Here is an 18,529-nt window from a genome sequence, read left to right as displayed (position 1 = left end):
TGTTTGGGACCAGACTAACACCTGACCCACTGTGGCTCCTGGACCAGACTAACACCTGACCCCTGGCTCCTGGATGTTTGGGACCAGACTAACACCTGACCCACTGTGGCTCCTGGACCAGACTAACACCTGACCCCTGGCTCCTGGATGTTTGGGTTACTCTACTACAGGATGGCGGACCGGAGCTACCGGCTCAGGGTTACAGATCCCCGGGTGTTTTCATTCCTCCAGCGAGCTGCAGCTCTGCTTCATGCCGAAACCAGAGCTCCAAAACAAAGCCTCCACACAGCGGGTCACCTCGACTCTCACAGCCGCCGACAGAAGCTCGTTTTTAGCATTTTGTACTGGAGGAAGACGGTTTAAAGCGCCCGTCTGATGCTCAGTCTGGATCGCGGGGGACGGGCTTTAGCTTAGCGGCTAAGATCCAGCCGTCTCACCTCGGCGGTGCGAATCCCCACAACCCCTCTTCGACCAGGCAGCTCTGGCTCCGTCGGACATGAAGTTGGGGGTTCAGCTCCGGGATCAGGAGAGAGGCGGGCAGCGGTGGACTGCCGGATCCCGACGGTAATCCATCTGCCGGACGAAAGGACCCCCGACACGGCTCTGAATTAGATGGCTCCAGAATCACAGCAGCCCACAGGATTTACGGACTCCATCTTCTGCACCGGCGTCATTTCCCTTCTGGGCGGAACTGAAGGGCGGCGAGCGGAGCGTCGGAGATCGTGTGTGTAAGAAGATGTATCACTACAAATGGAGAGGAAAAACTATTTCCCGACCTACTCGATAAGTTAGAATAGCATAAAAATGTGTATTTATTTCAGTAACTGAAACACTTTATGTAGATTAACTATGTTTTCAAGAGTTGGTTTCTGTTTTTTAGGATATTTTTGCTTACAGTCAATGAAAACATGACATTTAAGATCAGAATATTACATCAGATCAATAACAAACAAAATATTTAATTTAAGACAGAAATGTTGACTTAATGAAGAATATATTTAATATCTACTTAAAGGTTGTTATTTTAAACTGACAAAGGAACATAATTGACAGACAGACAGACAGATAAATAAATAAAAAAAACCCTCGTATTAATTTTAAAGACATGCTGCCTCTGTTGAAAAACTACACTTAAATAAAGAGACTTAACATTATCTCATAAGCAGACTCCAACTTTCTTCCAGTTGTTGTGTGAGACCCTGTCTTATATGTACTTGAATGTACTTTTTAACTACATGTGGTGAAATATTTTTTTAGCATCGACATAAAAAACTACAAAATGGCCTTTCGGGAACTACAAATCGTAAAATGACGTCACTTTCTACTGACGGACCCCAAACATGAGGAGCATGATATTTATTTTTACTACACTTATATTTAAAGAATGTAGGCTAGCAGAAAAATGTTTTAAGTTCCATAAAAAGCGGGTATTAATGAGGAATAAGCGGTAGAAACCCGGGTTGAGCTGTTATCGCGGTGGTGATAAATTGCATCAGCCGTTCAGAAAGGACCCCGTCTCTCTAACGCGGAAAAGTTTGTCTTTAAAGCAGCGAAATCTTTAGGATTTTTTTCCCCTATCGGTTTAGTTTAACCGGTCCGTATTCTTTTGAAATTTACAGGGGTAAAAGTGAATCTATAGATGAATAAAAAAATAATTAAGTGATTATCTTTTTCCGTTGATCAGGCGGACCCGCCGCCTCTTCCGTTCCCTTTTCATCCAAGATGGCGGGGGATGAGTCTGGTACAACGTTCGGTCAGCCTCACCTGGCCAGACAGGACCTCAGCACGTTGGTGAGTCTCCTTTTAACCGCATCCACAGCTTCACGGTCCCCTGGCTGTTACTCCGGGACGGTTATTTGGCTGAAATAAGGTCGGGGAAAACGCGGAAATGGTTGGGGTGAACGGTGGCCGGAGCAACGCCGCTTCCACCCGGCACATGACGGCAGGCCCAGCGGGGAAACGAGCTCCCCTCCGCCGCTCCTCTGCCAACCGAAATATTTACTTTCAGAGTCTCCGAACCTCCGTTTTTAGTGTCGGTTATGTTTGACATGTCTGGTTTCCACTGAGGATCATCTTCCTCCTCTCTATGAGTCTTAGTCAAAGTCGGATCAAAGCATTCGCGATATATGCGTCTGGTTCCTTGGTGGGCGAAAAATAACAGGGAGAAAAGGAGGAAGTTTAAACCATCTCTTCCATCCATCCCTGATTTCAACATCTCTCTGTCAGCCAGACGGATATTTAAAGAGGAGCAGCAGAAGCAAAGGAGGTGATTAACAAAGCTAACAACTGATAGCATCATCCTGGGACATGTCACTGTGGAGTATTGTCTCTGCTGCTCGGATGTTGCCTGGGAACTCAGTTGGTTTAAAATGCTGGTGTGCGTTTTAATAGTTTAGTTTCTTTAGATCAAAACAGTCCTGACATTTTTCCCAGAGATCTGATGAGAGCCGCTGTTTCCTGCTAATCCCTCTCTGTGTCTCACTGTGTCCTCTGTCTCTCTGTCTGTCCCTCTGCAGGACGTGTCCACCTTAACGCCTCTGTCTCCAGAAATCATCAGCAGACAGGCCACCATTAACATCGGTACTGGAGTCATTCTGTTTCCCTGTCGTTATGCTCTGTGATTAATGCATTAAAATCTGTTTTTTCTCTGATTCCTGAAGGCACCATCGGCCATGTGGCCCATGGGAAGTCCACAGTAGTGAAGGCCATCTCCGGCGTTCACACCGTCAGGTTCAAGAACGAGTTGGAGAGGAACATCACCATTAAGCTTGGATATGCTAACGCTAAGGTTTCTTCCTTTTAATTACGATGATTCATTAATAAATCCAGGTTAGTCTAGAACATGTAGACATCCTGATTCTCCATCCATCCGCCATCTTTGTCAGTGAAGTTTCAGGAACCAGTTTTCCTGCTGTGTGTGGCTGCCGTCTCTCTCTTTACGCTACTTCTTTACCGCTGCAGGTCTACAAGCTGGACGACCCCAGCTGCCCCAGGCCCGAGTGCTACAGGTCGTGTGGCAGCAGCACCCCCGATGAGTTTCCCACAGACATCCCTGGCACCAAGGGCAACTTCAAACTGGTCCGGTAAGGCCGTTCCCAGCAGCTTCAGAGCTCTAAAAATAGATTTATATTTAAATAGGTGCCACTTATTTCATCATCGTTATTTGTTTGTTTTTGGAATCTAAAGTAATCATTGGATTCAGATTTGCTTAACTGAAATACATTCCCAGAATTATTGTTTCTACAATTTTACTTATTGCTTCATCACTCATTTCCATTCCTGAAAAATCAATGGCTCAAAATACTTTGACTGAATTTTGAAGCCCTGTTGGTTCAACAGCAGCATCAATAACATAATCAGTAACATTGAGATTAAAATAGAATAGAATATACTTTATTGATTCCCAAGGGGAAATTGGTTATTTGTTGAAAGCTACTCCATCTTAGGTAATAAATACAAATTCATATATGTATCACTAAGAGTGATAAATTCAAAATGACTAGATATAAACAAATAAATAACAAGCAATCACATGCAATATATTCATCTATAAATAACCTATAAATGAGCGCAGAAAAAATGTAATCAATTAGCACAGACTTGGGCATTGTAAAGCCTGATGGCAACAGGCAGAAATGACTTTCTGTGGCCTCTGTTTTATTCCTATTGATGCTGATTTGCATCACACCTAAATTCATACTAATGTTAAGATTAATAATCTTTAACATTTGTAACATTTATTCTTCTTTTGTACACTTTGTCAGCTGGTTCTGGTCGTAGTTTAAACGGGTCAGCTGGTTCTGGTTCTGACTGAAGCTCTCTTGTCTCCGACAGACACGTATCGTTTGTGGACTGTCCCGGTCACGACATTCTCATGGCCACCATGTTGAACGGCGCCGCCGTCATGGACGCCGCCCTCCTGCTGATCGGTGAGTCTGGTAGACGCTGCGGCTCGTTGGCGCCCCCAGCAGGGGGTCTGGTTGTGACCGGTTCTGGTTCTGTGTCCGACCAGCGGGGAACGAGTCGTGTCCTCAGCCTCAGACGTCGGAGCATCTGGCTGCCATAGAGATCATGAAGCTGAAGCACATCCTCATCCTGCAGAACAAGATCGACCTGGTGAAGGAGAGCCAGGCCAAGGAGCAGTATGAGCAGATCCTCGCCTTCGTGCAGGGTGGGTTCCCCTCAGCACCACAGCGCCACCACTGTGTTGGCTGGATAGAAGCTAAATCTGACTAAACAGCTCAGCTTTAAAGTCTCAGTTTAAGCTTTTCTACTGGCTTCCATTGGTTCACCTCCACATTTGTTTGACACATTACTAGAATGGCATGTTCTCTTGTCTTTCCTATTTTGAGGAGTCGCCAAGAGAAATGCGCTTTTGTGTCACACTAAATTTCTACCCCAGGAAACAAGAACTGCTGGATCACCATCTTAAAGTTAATGTTTCTCCTGCCAACAATCATCTGATGTTTTTCTTGATGAAATTTCTCCTGCTAATGTTTTACTCAAGTTTCTCTTGCTAACATTTCTGCTGTTTGTCTTGCTAACATTTATTTTGCTAACGTTCCTCCTGCTAACGTTTGTCCTGTTTCTCCTGCAGGAACCGTTGCTGAGGGCGCTCCCATCATTCCCATCTCAGCGCAGCTCAAGTACAACATCGAGGTTGTTTGTGAATACATCGTGAAGAAGATTCCCGTTCCTGTCAGAGACTTCATCTCCGAGCCGCGGCTCATCGGTAAGAACGGACCCGGTACTGCTTCCTGTTTCCATCGGCGTGTTTTTTAACGTGAACGGCTTCAGTCATCAGGTCGTTCGACGTGAACAAGCCGGGCTGTGAGGTGGACGACCTGAAGGGAGGCGTGGCCGGAGGCAGCATCCTGAAGGGCGTTCTGAAGGTCAGGGCCGCAGCGTTAGCCGCCGGCTGTGATGTCACAGTGTGATCTGACCGCCGTCCGTCTGTCCTGCAGGTGGGCCAGGAGATCGAGGTCCGGCCCGGAATCGTCTCCAAGGACCAGGAGGGGAAGCTGATGTGCAAACCCATCTTCTCCAAGATCGTGTCTCTGTTTGCTGAACACAACGACCTGCAGTACGCCGCCCCAGGAGGCCTGATCGGTGAGAGAACCGGAACCAGAACCAGACTCCTCTACGTAGGAACGGTTCAACAGGAATGATCTGCGGATCCATGGAGTCTGTCTGACTCCTACAGTCCGGATCAACACAACGATGTGTCGTTCAGTCCAGATGTCTGGAGATTCTCTCTCTTCTTTCATCCTAACTTGCCTTTCTTTCCTTCCTTCCTTTTTTCCTTCCTTCCTTACGTACTCCCTCCCTCCCTTTATTCCTTTTCTTTATCCTGCGCTTCTGTCCTTCCTTTGCTCCTTGTATCCTTCCATTCTCACCTCATCCCTTGAATCCTTCCTTCTGTCTTTAATTCCTCACTTTTTCATGTTCTAACTTAATTCCTTTTGTTACTTTGCTTCCTTCCTTCCATCCTCTCCTACCTTGAATCCTTCCTTATTTCCTTCTTTCATTCTTTTCCTTTCTCTTTGTCGCTCCTTCCTTCCTATTTTGTCTCCTTCTTTTTGCCCTTCTGTCATTAATTTCTCACTTTTTCCTTTCCTTCTGTCCTTCCTTCTTTCCTCTCTGTCCCGGTTCGATTCAGGTTGTTTTTAAGTTAATTCGAGGTATTGATATAAAATGACCGTATGAAGCAGTGAATTCTGGGATTTTGGGTGAATGATGACGGGTCGGTGTCTGCAGGTGTCGGGACGAAGATCGACCCGACGTTGTGCCGGGCCGACCGCATGGTGGGTCAGGTTCTGGGAGCCGTCGGCGCGCTGCCTGAGATCTTCACGGAGTTGGAGATCTCCTACTTCCTGCTGCGGCGGCTGCTGGGCGTCCGCACCGAGGGCGACAAGAAGGCTGCCAAGGTGAGCTGTGCATCATGGGAAACGCGGTCCAGCCTCCTCCGGTCTCTGACCCAATTCCTCCGGCCTGCAGGTCCAGAAGCTGTCCAAGAACGAGGTTCTGATGGTGAACATCGGCTCGCTGTCGACCGGCGGCCGCGTCAGCGCCGTGAAGGCCGACCTGGCCAAGATCGTCCTGACCAACCCGGTCTGCACCGAGGTTGGCGAGAAGATCGCGCTCAGCCGGCGCGTCGAGAAACACTGGCGGTGAGACGCAGCACAACCCGGACGTTTACGATTTAAAGGGCCAGTGTCATTTAAAATCAACTTCTTGATTAGAGCTTTACATCAGGCTATAATGTTTTTCCCTGCAGTGTTGATTTGATTCCTTCATGCATGTTACAGAAATTCTTTAATCTCCATGGCAGCCATTCAGCTGCAAATCGCCTGGGTGAACCTAGCCCCGCCTTCCAGATGCAGCTCCTCCCCCACTCAGCTCCTTCAGACTAGCCAGCAGTAATTAGCAAACACCTTATGGAGCTCAACATAGGAGCTACTGCTCAGTGAAATGCTGCTAAAAAGTTGTTAAAGGGTTTGTAGTGGAGCTATGTTTGCATCACTTCCTGGAGGCGGAGCTTCAGAAAGCAGGAGTGTTTAAAGAGACAGAGGCCCAATTTCGAGGTGTTAGATTAAAAAGTCGGGTAATATTTGATTTATATAGCATATTTTATAACAGAAGTTGGCATAGTTACTTGATTGTGCTTTAAAATGGCACATTGTGCCTGGAAAACACATAATGCTGTCTTTTTGAAGCTGCTGTTTGTAATTTTTTATTAAATATATTTTTTACATATTTGTTAAAACAATCTGTCACAACAGTTTGAGACGTGATCAGTGAGAACCTGGATTTCTTCCCTGAGCTACTATTGACATCTGAAGAAATGTACCAAAAACAACCAATCAGAGCCAGGAGACGGGGCTTAGCGCTGTCAATCATCCTCATGTACTTACTGCTAAATGTGTTGATGGAGGATCAACAACTTAGTTACAGGAAAAGCATTTATCTGGCATCATCTGTGGCTATGCTAACAAGCCTAGCATTCACAACAGGCTATGCTAGCTGCTCACCACACCGAGGGTGATTGACAGCGCTAAGACCCGCCTCCTGGCTCTGATTGGTTATTTCTAGTTAGCACTGTGAGAAGGCAGATATTTTTAACATATGCAAAGAGAAATATTGTTAATAAAAGTTGCATCGTGCAGCTTTAACGTTCAGCAGAATGAAATGTTGACGCCGTTTCCTGTCCCTCAGTCTCATCGGGTGGGGACAGATCCGGAGAGGCGTCACCATCACACCAACCGTCGACGATGACTGAGACGACGACGACGCTCCTTTAGGATTTTTCTTTTTTGTTTTTACAACTGGGACATTTCACAGGTTTATGGACGCTGCCGTCGCCTCTGCATTTGAGGAGACGAAGGACGGAGGAGGAAGAGGAGTCCAGTCGGTGGCTGGCTTCAGATTTCACAACCAATAAAATAAATTTGGAAGGAAGTTCAGAGTCTCTTTAAATTATTTCCTCATTAAATAATAAATTTATTCAGTTTTATTTATTTTATTCATTTGCGGTTTAAATGACCAAGTCACGTGTTGACATAAAAGTTTAGAATGTAAAATAGTTGGTGTACTAATAATTTGCTATAACATAAGTTTTGATAGAATATATTTTATTTTATTAAAGGTAAAAATGTATCTACTCTTTGTTTTCTTTAGATTTTGTTTGTTTAGTTCTGACTAGATTTTTTTTAACTGTCGACTTGAATAAATTATAATTTATTTTTCTGATGTTTGGGGAATGCGGCGTTTCCAGGAAGTGGACACTGGAGGACAGGAAGTGCTTGCTTATTAAAAAGATGTATCAGGAAAAGACTAAAAATATGGAATATCGAAGCAGAAAATGAAGTCAGGTTCTTAGATTAACAAAGCTTAATGTCCAGATTCTGTTTTAATTCGTATTTGGATCTATAATGAAACGATAAAACATCAGAGAACTGAATTTATTAAAAGTTTTCAAGTTCTGTTATTGTTTTACTCGTGTTGGGGATTCTCCACGTTTTCTCCTCTTAAGCTAAAAATATGTCAGTTTTTGTTTATAATCCATAAAATATAATGAAGTTTTTTATCTTTGATAATTCATTAAATACGCAGCAACATGCGAAAATAAGAAACTCAAAATGCTTTTGTTTTAATTAACTCAGTCCTGTGTTTATATCTTCATTGGTCAAATCAATGCGTCACAAATCAGTGGGCGGGGCTAAAACTGCGATAGGCAACGTGATTGGTTGAGCTGTGAAACCGCAAAATCTGAAACGAATATATTAATAGATCTTTCATTTTTAATAGAAATGTAATTGTTACATTATTGATGCCTTTAAAATTTTATTTTTTTAAAAATAGAATATAAATATTTCCATAAAATAAACATTTGCAGTATTATACAGTAAATTGTGGAACTTTGTTTATTTGGCTCATTCTTTACTCACTTCCGGTCATTTAACCTGATTTAATCTGCTTTTATCTTCTATGAAACATTTATTTAAAGCTGATTTTGGCTGAAATGTTGTAAATAAAAGCTTTTTTTTTACTTTCAGCACAAATTAACTTTAAATTTCCACAACATAAACTTAATAAATAAACATATAGACAGAGATTCTAACTACAGTTGATCGTTATGATCAGATGATCATCGCTCACTGACCTGAAAGCTGAGCCAAAGATATAAACATTTACAGAAGGAGTTGCCGCACTTCCGGATTGATCCACCTGACGAGCACGAGGCGTGACGTCGCGCAGGTGACAGGTGTGCCTCCGCCGAGGAGAAGAGGAGATTTTAAAAAGGCTTAAATGTTGTCAACGAACCTTTTACTAAATGAAATCCAGACTTCATTCGACTTTTTCTGGGTCATTTATGTTTTCATGTGAGTCCAAACGAACCGCGGGACCGAACCGAACCGAACCTCCGGCAGAGTTAAATCTTTATTTTTAAACTATTCCGACTTGAAACTGACATGGAGGCTGCAGGTAAGAGGATCTGCTGAAACCTAACACGGATTTTTATCAGTTTTCTGCATTTTCATCCTTTTATTTCTAAATAAACTTAAAAATTCTGTTTAATCTGTGAGCTGAAAATATACTTTAGGTTTATTGTTAAAATGTCATTCATTCCTCAAAGTAACCAAGTTATTTTATTCTAAATGCTCATTAATATGTAAAATAGGTAAAATATTTGGATTTGATAGTATTTTCTTCCTAAAAGTGGCAGAATATTTAACATATTTATAAGTTATTGATTGTTTTTCATGTTTATTGGAGGATGCCATGTTGGTAGAGAAAGTAGGTGAGCTCTGATTGGTTGCCAGGTTTGCAGACACATTCGGTTGTTTTGGGTCTTTGTCAGAATGGAAGAACCAATAGTGACACATTTTGTTGTAAATTAAAAAAAACACCCCACAGCATAATGCTTCCACCTCTGTGCTTGACTGTAAGGATGGTTATTGTGCTTTGACTCATAATCTGCACATCGTGTTGAGTTTTTTCTGAGTTATTTAGATGTTTATTGTTACATTTTGTAGAAGAAGACAGAATATTTGCCTTTTATGTAACATATTTTGCATTTGGGGCCATGTTTTAAGTTTTATGAAGAATTATTTCCCCATATGAGCGATGCTACCTTTGTCCAGAGGCTCAGCGGGGACGAGACGGAGGCGGCCAGAGACGATCCCCCCTCGACGTCATCATGAGTCAGATCCGCAGGAAGCGCTCGGGATCCGACAGGAAGCCACTGGGCCGCTTCCTGTCGCGAACCTCAGAGCGGACGGCGATCCCTGAGGACGCAGAGTCCGAGAACAGAGGACAGAGTCCAGGTGAGACTCTGTCCTCTGAAAGAGAAACTGGTTTTAACGCATCGAAATGACCCAAAGATCACAGATTTAGTTTTAAAGAATCTCTATTAATTGACAGAGAAACACTAGAAACAAAATTTAAATTCCTGTCAATTACATTAACACAAAGTGAAAAAGTGCAGGTAGAAGTTTATTAAGCGTTTAACTTTGTTCAACATAAAGCATCATAAACATCAAAGCAGCAGAATATTTCCTGTATATTTTTCTGAAACATATCAATAAATTTCAGCTGAGTCTGTTGTCAAACTAATAAAACAATCAAACCTTTTTGTATTTGTTTAGCAAATAATATTTTAAATTATTTTACTTAAGAGTGATTAAGTTTTAACTCCTCCCATCTGAATCCATCTAACTGAAATAACTTGTTTTTAATTTTGACCTTTAGTTCTTTAAATGAAAATATCTTAATGCAGTTTAATTTCAAACCACTTTTGTAAAAACCTTGGAAGGAGTTTATTACAGGCTTTGAGGTCGACTAAATCATAAAACTTTAAAATGTCAGAAATATTTCATTAATTAGATGAAAATAATCAGACGATGTTATAATTCAAATAATTTTCTTTTGAAGGTTTTGTGTTGGTTTCTCCAGTTTAACATGTAAAGTGATTTCTTATTTAGAAAATATTTTATTTTATCTTAGTTTTTACATCAAAATGAACCTTCCAGTGCAGTTTGAAGACTATTACCCCAAAAGTCTGATTTCTGTTTGTATGCTGTTTATCATCAGTTTATTTACTTCTTGCTAAATATTAAAAATTTTGCTTTTGCATTATTTAGTGATAATTTACTTTTGTCACACCGTTTCTGTAATACTTGTATTTCTCCTTCCATTACCCTCAGAAGCTGCTCTAAATCAGACTGTATTAGTTACAGGAGGTGAAATGAGGCTGCAGCTGTTTTTGTTTTTTCCAGGCGCTGCGGCGCCGGTGGAGAGCCAGCGCGATGCCGGCTGGGGAAGAGTCTGTGTTTTCCTGCAGAGGTTGGGGAAGAAAGCAGACAGTAGGAGTCTGAGTCTGGCTCACTGCGATCTGACGGCTACAGACCTGCTGGAGCTCGGTATTCACTCCCTGAGATCACAGCACCACAGAGCTCTGAGCGTTTCTGAAGCTGATTTTATGAGATAACGAGACGTTTGACTCCTCCGGTGCTAAAAGGATCATTTTTTATCACCAGCAGCCTCAAAAACCCTTCAGTGTTTAAAAACAAACCAAAACCTGATCAGATCAGATCCAGGTTTCAACCATAGACAGATGCGATTTATCTGGACTTACAGGAATCTCTTTGCTTTGTTCATATGGAGTAGTTTCATGCAGCTAGTATCTTACCTGCAGTGGAAAATAGAATGTTTTTTAGTTTGGAGAATAATGATTCTTTATCTATGAAGTTTAAAACCTTCCAAAAGACACAAAGTAAAGCTAAACATTAGCTGCTTGTTGTATTTAAATAAACGCCATCGCTGACTGTGTTTGTCCTTTTAGCATCGCTGCTCCAGTTCCTCCCTCAGCTGGAGGAGATGGATGTCTCTTGGAACGAGCTGATTGGTGGCAGTCTGACCACGTTGACCTCTCACCTCCAACATGTGGGTGGGATCAGGACGCTGAAGCTCTGCAGCTGCAGGCTGAACGCGGACGATGTCGCCGCTCTGGGTGAGACTTCGGTTACGACCAGAACCGTCCAGTCCTGACGCTGATAGCAGCTTAAGGTTTATTTTCTCCAGATCTGGTCTGGAAAAGCGTTTCTACACCCAACGTGTCATTTTCCTTTTTGGCCACATCGTGATCGAATGTTCTCAAAGTGTCGTTTGTGCCAGAATGTATTGATGAAACACGTTTAAAAAACTCTTAAGATATTAATAAATCGTCCTTTCTGCATTCTTCTGAAAATAATATTGATCATCTTTTCATGTTGATGTAATTTGGTTGTACATTTAAATAAAATAATATTTAAGTGCACAACTGTCCTATTTATGCGTACTGCTAAAGTTTAGAGGGCCACATAATAAGCTGTAGCGGGCTGAATTTGGCCCCCGGGCCTCGAGTTTGACACCTTTAAACTTTCTATAAGTTTCAGCTGATTTCAGAGATTCTTTATGACCCGTGAACACAGTAACTGTGAAGTAGGAGGAAAGTAATGCATAATTTAACACTTTTCACAAATAGAAAACTGAAAAGTGTGTCAGGCCCTTATATTCAGCCCCCTTTTACTGTGAAACCCCTAAATAAAGTTCTTCCTCTGTGCGTATGAAGGCGAAGCCCTCCCTTCTGCTCCTGTCTTGGAGATCCTCGATCTGTCCTGGAACAGCAGTGTTGGCGGCACTTTGCAAAGCCTGCTGGGTAAACTTCAGCCATCAGTGAGGGAGCTCCACCTGGTGGCCTGTCAGCTCACTGCGGCGGATGCTGCTGCTCTGGGTAATCATGTCCTCATTGGTCCAGCTGATGTCTTTCTGCTTGGTGGCTCATCTCGGTCTGCGTTCCCCTTCAGGAGGCCTGGTGGCCGTTCTGCCTAAACTCTGTGTGTTGGACGTTTCCTGTAACCCTCAGCTCACACAGGAAGTGGATGCTGGCGGCTTCGGGCAGCTGGCCGCCTCCCTGTCCCACGCCGTCTCCCTGATCGTGCTGCGGCTCCAGGCCTGCGGGCTGAAACCTGACGACCTCGAGGCTCTTGGTGGGAACAAAACCTCAGATTTCTGATTGGTTTAAACATTTTATTACTTTCTTATTAGAATTCATTTCCAGTAGAAAACAAATCCTGATGCGTCCTGCAGGCAGAGCTGGTAAAGTAGCAAAAAACTGCACTCAGGTAAAAGTAGAAGTACTTCAACTTATCTTTACTTATGTAAAAGTAAAAAATAACCAACCAAGAAATGAGTCTAGTAAGAATAAAAAAGTAAAATTACTACTGAAGTACTGAGTGTCTTTAGTCAGAGGCTTCTTCAAACGTGCTGTAATACAGACTGCTACAGGAGATCTCTCCTGCCCACAGCCTTCAACATCTACAATAACGCTTTGAATTAATGAGTTACAATCAATAAAGTATTTTTTAATTTGATCAAAACATAAATCATATAATATCATCAGACAAATTGCACATATAAACGTTACATGGAAATTTTGGTTCTTTAAAGACCAAAATGAAAACAACTTATATTAATAACACAATCAGTCAAAAAATATTTTTCCAAATCAGTTTCTTTCAATATAAAAATTATGAATTTTTATCAAAAACTGTAGGTGTGTCTGTGTTTGGTGAATTTTTGATTAAAACAATTTGTTCTTCATTCAGTAAAGTTAAAATTTCTGGGTAAAATATCCAGAAATTTTACTCAGGAGTAGCAGTACTTCTACTTCATAATACAATTACTCAAAGTAAAAATAAAAATACTCCTAAAAGTATGTTTTTTCCAGTTACTAAACTAAATGTAAATAGTAAATGTTACAGTTTCACCTGTGGCTGCAGGTGCTTCCCTGCGCTGCCTGCCCTCGGTGCGCCAGCTGGACCTGTCCTGCAACAGAAGTGTGGCTGGAGGCCTGAGCCGACTCGCCTCTCACCTGCCTCACATGGCTCACCTGGAGAGCCTGGACCTCCACCTGTGCCGCCTCAGACGCGCCGACCTGGAGGCTCTGAGTGAGTCTCTGTGACCGCCACCGCCAGCAGCCGCTGCAGGCTTCACCTCCTGCCTCTCTCCAGTCCAGGTGCTGCCCTCTCTGACGGCGCTGACGGCGCTCGACGTTTCGTCCAATAAGGAGGCGGGAGGCGCGGTCCACCAGCTGGTGTCGGTGCTGCCGCTGACTCAGATGAGGAGGCTGCCGATGAGCAGCTGCAGGCTGACGGAGGAGTCCTTCACCGCCCTGGGTAAACACCGACAGGCGTCTGCAGCTGGAGGAGATGAGCCCAGGGGTCAGCCAGGGGTCGGCACCGCTAGCCAAATGTTAGCTGCACTATAACAGTATTTAGTGGCAGCTAATGCACAAAGATCTTTAACTTTATTCACCTGAACAGCCAAGAAAATTAGTGCTTCAGAATTTATCCAGACAAAAATAATTAGGGGAAAGTAGGTGTGCTAAATGTTTTCAAAATTAGCAAAAGTGCTAAGCTAAAAGTTAGCTACACTACTAGCAGATTAGCATAAGTGTAACCTTCAGAGTCGCATAAAGACGGTTCCAAAGCCGGCCTTCAATCACCTGAAGAGCATCTCCAGGATTAAATGACCCACTAAGATCTACAGAAACTCATCCATGACTTTAGTAACGTTTGCTTCCTTCTGGAAAATGCTGCATGTTAAGTTCAAACACATTCAGACACAGTCATCAGTTTTTTTCCCAGCCAGGCCACACTATGGGAATTTTTTGGGGACTCCTCTGCATCGTAATGAATTTCTATGGTCGCCTGTCTTTCCCATTTTTTATTAGTTTAGAAAAGTGGGCCTCTAACTGGCTCCATACTGAAACCCCAGTGAAGCAGAAAGTCATGAATTACAAATTTCCTCCACAAACTGAAGAACTCAAAAAGTGTCCCCAAGCGAATTATTGTTTTTACTTTTCATGTTTGAAAAGTAAAAGCTGAATAAGCTGAGAGCCTGGATGTTTTGTTCCCCAGCCCTGGTGGCGCCGTACCTGCGCAGCCTGGATGTTTCCTGGTGTAAGGTGGTGGGCGGTCGCCTGCCGCTGCTGATGGACGCTCTGCAGCCGTCCGTGGTCCTGGAGCTCCGCCTCAGCAGCTGCGGCCTCACCACCGACGACCTGCGTCACCTAGGTAACCAACACGGTGATTTAGTTTTAAATTAAACCTGAACTGACCGTCATTCAGGTGAAAACTGCTTTTACTTTGACACATTATTTATATTTTGGGTTATTTTTAATGTAATAATGTAAGTTTATACATAATTCTCATGTGATGTCACACTTTCAGGAAGTTTGTAGCTGACAGCCATCTTGGCAGGCATTCATAACAGTTTCTATGGAGTTGCTATGACAACAGTACACAAACCAAGAGCTTACAACTACCTCTCGCCTTGTTCCTATCTAATTTATAAACAATATAAGTACGGTACAGCTATTGCTTGATTACAGTTTTTGAGTGCTGTGCTTTGTTTTAGTTGGTCTGGACGCCATGGTTCTTCTTGGCTACCAAGATGGAGGTTCAGTGGCGCTGCTGTCGGGATCTACCAGAATGAGACAGATTGTAGAAAATACCTCAGATCTCTTATATTCATTATGATTCACGGCGTAGTGAACACAAAGAGCGCGTCCACCATGAGGAGCTTCACGGCCTGAACAAATGATCAGCGGTTTTGGAAAGGACGTACAAACTCTTCGTGTAAACAAACTTCATGCAGGAACATGCAGGCTACATGTCCGTCTTAGCTAGCAGATAAAAGCTACATTAGCAAAGCTAATTTTGCTAGCTCAGCAGGAAGTACTGCAGTAAATATCACTATTTGTTAGTGTTACACAGAGGTATAGAGTAATAGCTGTAATGTATAACTTAGAGCTGCTCCTGAGCTCATGGCTTGTTTGTTGTTGTCATAGCAACTGTCATGACAGTTATAGTACTTGCCAAGATGGCGGCTGTCAGCTGCCAGGTTGTAGCGTGTGCTCTGAATGATTAACCTTTACTGTCCCGGAGCAGCTGACGTGTGCAGGCGTGGCTGCGTGTCCTCCCTCCGGGTCCTGGACTTGTCCTACAACGGTTCGGTCGGGGACGCCGGCTGGGCGGCGCTGTTCGCGGCGGGCGGCCTGGGCTCGCTGGAGGAGGCCGACCTCAGCCTCCGACCTTTGACCTCGGCTCCCTGCTCGGCCTGGCTGCCCACGCTGCTCGGGGCTCTGCCTCGGATGCCGGCGCTGGCCCGGCTGGCCATGCAGCGCTGGGGCGCCGGGCCGCAAGAAGAGCAGCAGCTGCGCTTCAGCGTGAAGAACCGGAACATCCGGCTGGACTGGGACCCGGACGGGTCGGACTGGAAGACCAGCAGCCAGGAGGAGAGTCAGGCTGAGGAGTAGGGAGGAGGTCAAAGGTGACTTGGATTTCAACAGATCAGAAACAAACAAGGACATTTCTCTCTTACCTGATTCCTGAGGTCCAAACATTTCAGCTTCTGACTGTTGGAGGCTTAAAATCAACAATTATTCTCACATGTTGCACAAGAAAATAAATTCACATTTATTTAACTTTAACTCTTGACTTTTATTTCATTCTTTCATATTTAGATGTAAATATGATCCCATTTCCACCTCTGATGAAACTGTTTCCTGGTGTTTGATCATAAACGGCGTCACTGCTGTGGGGAGTCTGAACCTGCGTTCTGCTCGTTAACGTCTGTAAAGAAAAGGTGTTTCCTCAAATGATGGAAGAGCTCGGCGAGGAAAACATGGCCGTCCACCTCGTAGGGCCTGACGTCGGTCTGCTCAGGCGTCAGGCGGCCGGTGTTGAGCAGCTCCTTGAAGGCCTGAGGGACGGAGCAGCTGGAGTTACCGACGCAAAAACACTTCAATAACCTATAAATTAACAGTTAAACACTTTAATAAACAGTCATTTTCAACTACGATTCCAGATCTGGATTATTGCTGCTTCCACCTTAAGTTTATATGACAAAAACAACCAAATAAAACCTTTTTTACACCTGAAAACCCTTCAGGCTCTGATAAAAATAGTGGCCAGTTGTTTTAAAAGCTTCCTCTGATGGTGGATTGCAGCAGAAGACCACAAATGTTCCCCAGGGTTGAGTTCTAGGTCCAGTTCTGTTCACCTCGTGTATAAAAGAACCGCCTTTTGTTAGCAAACTCCTTAGAATAGGCAACAAAAAAGCCTTAACTTTAATATCAGGTCTTTATTAACAGTCTTATTGATTTAAAGTGCTATTAATATTTAGCTCCTATCCTTGATTTGTTCCATTTCAGTTGATTTATTTAATTATTCCATAATTTATCCATTTCATGACCTCTGAAAATGAGTCCTTCTGTCTCAGATTTCTGAGGGTGAAATATTAAATGAGTGTGAAAAACGAGGATGTTTGCTGAATAACGGAGGTTTACCTGGCAGACCGGCTCCTCCAGGTGGTTTCCCCAGATGTAGATGTGGGTCAGAGCTGGGCTGTTGGTCAGAGCCCCGGCCAAGGACAGCAGGCCACTGGTACTGATGTTGTTTCTGCAGACAGAAAGCCTGGAAAACACAAACTCAGAGCCTCCAGTCGGCCTGCCAGCTCCTCAGAGACCACAGGAAGAAACCAAACTAAACTGACTCACTCTCTGAGGACGGAGCCCTCACAACAGATGGCTTCGCTCAGGTACTCAGCGCCGGGGTCTTCGATCCGATTGGACGACAGGTCGATGACCTCCAGAGGGGAGTTTCCTTTCAGGACTTTGGAGAGATGCAGGGCGCCATCCCGGCTAACACGGTTGCTGCAGATGAAAGGTTTCATTTTGCATCCAGGAAGCCAGATGCTCAGTCAGGGTTTGTATCATTAGCCTGGCGGGCCTCCAGGCTTTACTTCCCCCCACCAGGCTAAGCACTGTTTTTTATACACCAGAAACAGTAAAGATGGATTCAGCCAGGTTTATAGCTGACACATTGAACTGGGCCAAGGAGATGCCCACCAACTGCAATGGCTGGTGGATCTTGTAAATTTGAACATTTATTAACACAAAAACATGGCGGGTCGCTGGTCGACTGACCTAACATCTCCACTACCGAGCTTAGAGGGTTTTCTGTTAGTAATCTTGATAATTAGTTTCTAGACTTCCTTGCTGATTTTCTATGAACATTGGCTTCCTTTCTTCTTCTTTTTAAGACAGAATGAGTCAAAGTCTGACTGACCCGTCTTACCAAACCTGTTCTGTCCGATAAACAGACTGAGAATTGGTGGAAAAACAGTCAGAACCTTCAGGAAGTCTGGAGAACTGATGAAGAAGACCCGTCAATGTGTGAAGACATGAGAACTGGGTTTGTACCAGCGCAGGTCCAGGTACCGCAGTCTGTGGTTCAGCTTCAGGCCTTCAGAAAGCCTCTCCATGCCTGTATCCGTCAGGCCCATCTTCCCCAGATGGAGCTCCACCAGGCTGCTGTTCACCGGAAGCATCTTCGAGAAGTGAACGGCCCACTCTTCCTGAGACAGAACCACACAGCGTTCAGATCAGAACTGGAACCAGAACCTGCTGCTGGGGAAGTTCCTACCAAGAGGCTGAAGAGCAGCGCCCGGCTCACGTCCACAGACCGGAGGGTGGTGTTGTTCTTCAGAGCGGTGCTGAGGCCGATCATGCCATGCATTTCCTGCAGGGACAGAGGCAGGGTCAGAGGAAGAACCGCTGACGGTACCAGGAGGTTCTGATCCAGGGGAGGCTACCAGGTCGCACTCGCCCAGCTCCAGCTCCTGCAGCGTCATGTTCACCCGCAGCATGCCGGCGAAGTCCAGGCCTCCATTTCTACCGATCTTATTCCCCGACAGCCTGAGAGAGAGCAAGCTGCTGTTACCCTGCAGGGACGGAGAAAGACGGTCACTTCCTGTTTACTATCCACAAGGAAACAATCACTTCCTGTTTACTATCCCCACAGGAGACGGTCACTTCCTGTTTACTATCCCCACGTAAACAATCACTTCCTGTTTACTATCCCCACAGGAGACGGTCACTTCCTGTTTACTATCCCCACGGAAACGATCACTTCCTGTTTAC

The 18,529-nt window shown here is 44.1% G+C and overlaps 4 protein-coding genes across 6 annotated transcripts in view; 2 read left to right on the top strand and 2 right to left on the bottom strand.

Annotated features, from left to right (window-relative positions):
• klhl15 (kelch-like family member 15) overlaps positions 1 to 721 on the bottom strand; it is an 8,193-nt gene extending 7,472 nt beyond the window's left edge. The window contains exon 1 of one of the 2 annotated variants that reach the window (XM_007541332.2): positions 438 to 721. In XM_007541332.2, the coding sequence (XP_007541394.1) occupies positions 438 to 498 (61 nt within the window). In that variant the 5' untranslated portion in view covers positions 499 to 721. The remainder of the gene's footprint in view (positions 1 to 437) is intronic. The other variant, XM_007541333.2, reaches the window with a different exon arrangement.
• Positions 722 to 1,684: 963 nt separating this feature from the next.
• Positions 1,685 to 7,455, top strand: eif2s3 (eukaryotic translation initiation factor 2, subunit 3 gamma). The gene is made up of 12 exons (XM_016665635.1): positions 1,685 to 1,791; positions 2,517 to 2,580; positions 2,661 to 2,788; positions 2,962 to 3,083; positions 3,835 to 3,929; positions 4,013 to 4,171; positions 4,598 to 4,732; positions 4,798 to 4,892; positions 4,965 to 5,109; positions 5,758 to 5,927; positions 5,998 to 6,170; positions 7,216 to 7,455. Exons 1-12 carry the CDS (start codon positions 1,723 to 1,725, stop codon positions 7,277 to 7,279), a joined length of 1,419 nt encoding a protein of 472 aa, XP_016521121.1. The 5' UTR covers positions 1,685 to 1,722; the 3' UTR covers positions 7,280 to 7,455.
• A 1,265-nt stretch (positions 7,456 to 8,720) lies between these two features.
• On the top strand, positions 8,721 to 15,990 carry lrrc31 (leucine rich repeat containing 31). Its single transcript, XM_007541330.2, has 10 exons — positions 8,721 to 8,985; positions 9,645 to 9,827; positions 10,779 to 10,922; positions 11,345 to 11,512; positions 12,113 to 12,274; positions 12,348 to 12,530; positions 13,323 to 13,490; positions 13,554 to 13,718; positions 14,463 to 14,618; positions 15,495 to 15,990. The coding sequence occupies exons 1-10, from the start codon at positions 8,973 to 8,975 to the stop codon at positions 15,860 to 15,862; spliced, it is 1,710 nt and encodes a 569-aa protein (XP_007541392.1). The 5' UTR covers positions 8,721 to 8,972; the 3' UTR covers positions 15,863 to 15,990.
• Positions 15,991 to 16,025: 35 nt separating this feature from the next.
• Positions 16,026 to 18,529, bottom strand: part of lrrc34 (leucine rich repeat containing 34) — a 4,450-nt gene continuing 1,946 nt past the window's right edge. For both annotated transcript variants that reach the window (XM_016665636.1, XM_007541328.2), the window contains exons 5-10: positions 18,202 to 18,330; positions 18,033 to 18,128; positions 17,810 to 17,964; positions 17,105 to 17,260; positions 16,895 to 17,021; positions 16,026 to 16,308 (exon numbers count right to left, since the gene is read on the bottom strand). In XM_016665636.1, coding sequence (XP_016521122.1) covers positions 16,135 to 16,308; positions 16,895 to 17,021; positions 17,105 to 17,260; positions 17,810 to 17,964; positions 18,033 to 18,128; positions 18,202 to 18,330 — 837 coding nt within the window. In that variant the 3' untranslated portion in view covers positions 16,026 to 16,134. The remainder of the gene's footprint in view (positions 16,309 to 16,894; positions 17,022 to 17,104; positions 17,261 to 17,809; positions 17,965 to 18,032; positions 18,129 to 18,201; positions 18,331 to 18,529) is intronic.

The sequence above is a fragment of the Poecilia formosa genome, unplaced genomic scaffold (genome assembly GCF_000485575.1).
Source record: "Poecilia formosa unplaced genomic scaffold, Poecilia_formosa-5.1.2 Scaffold602, whole genome shotgun sequence".
Classification (NCBI taxonomy): domain Eukaryota; kingdom Metazoa; phylum Chordata; class Actinopteri; order Cyprinodontiformes; family Poeciliidae; genus Poecilia; species Poecilia formosa.
This window is presented reverse-complemented; position numbering and strand designations above follow the sequence as displayed.

What these genes read in the sequence shown, in the direction of transcription:
- eif2s3 (XM_016665635.1), top strand. Translation starts at nt 1,723, where the DNA reads ATGGCGGGGGATGAGTCTGGTACAACGTTCGGTCAGCCTCACCTGGCC. An exon ending in TCCTGAAGGGCGTTCTGAAG is followed by an intron (nt 4,893 to 4,964) that starts GTCAGGGCCGCA and finishes TCTGTCCTGCAG; the next exon opens with GTGGGCCAGGAGATCGAGGT. An exon ending in GCGACAAGAAGGCTGCCAAG is followed by an intron (nt 5,928 to 5,997) that starts GTGAGCTGTGCA and finishes TCCGGCCTGCAG; the next exon opens with GTCCAGAAGCTGTCCAAGAA.
- lrrc31 (XM_007541330.2), top strand. An exon ending in TGACGACCTCGAGGCTCTTG is followed by an intron (nt 12,531 to 13,322) that starts GTGGGAACAAAA and finishes CTGTGGCTGCAG; the next exon opens with GTGCTTCCCTGCGCTGCCTG. An exon ending in CGCCGACCTGGAGGCTCTGA is followed by an intron (nt 13,491 to 13,553) that starts GTGAGTCTCTGT and finishes GCCTCTCTCCAG; the next exon opens with TCCAGGTGCTGCCCTCTCTG.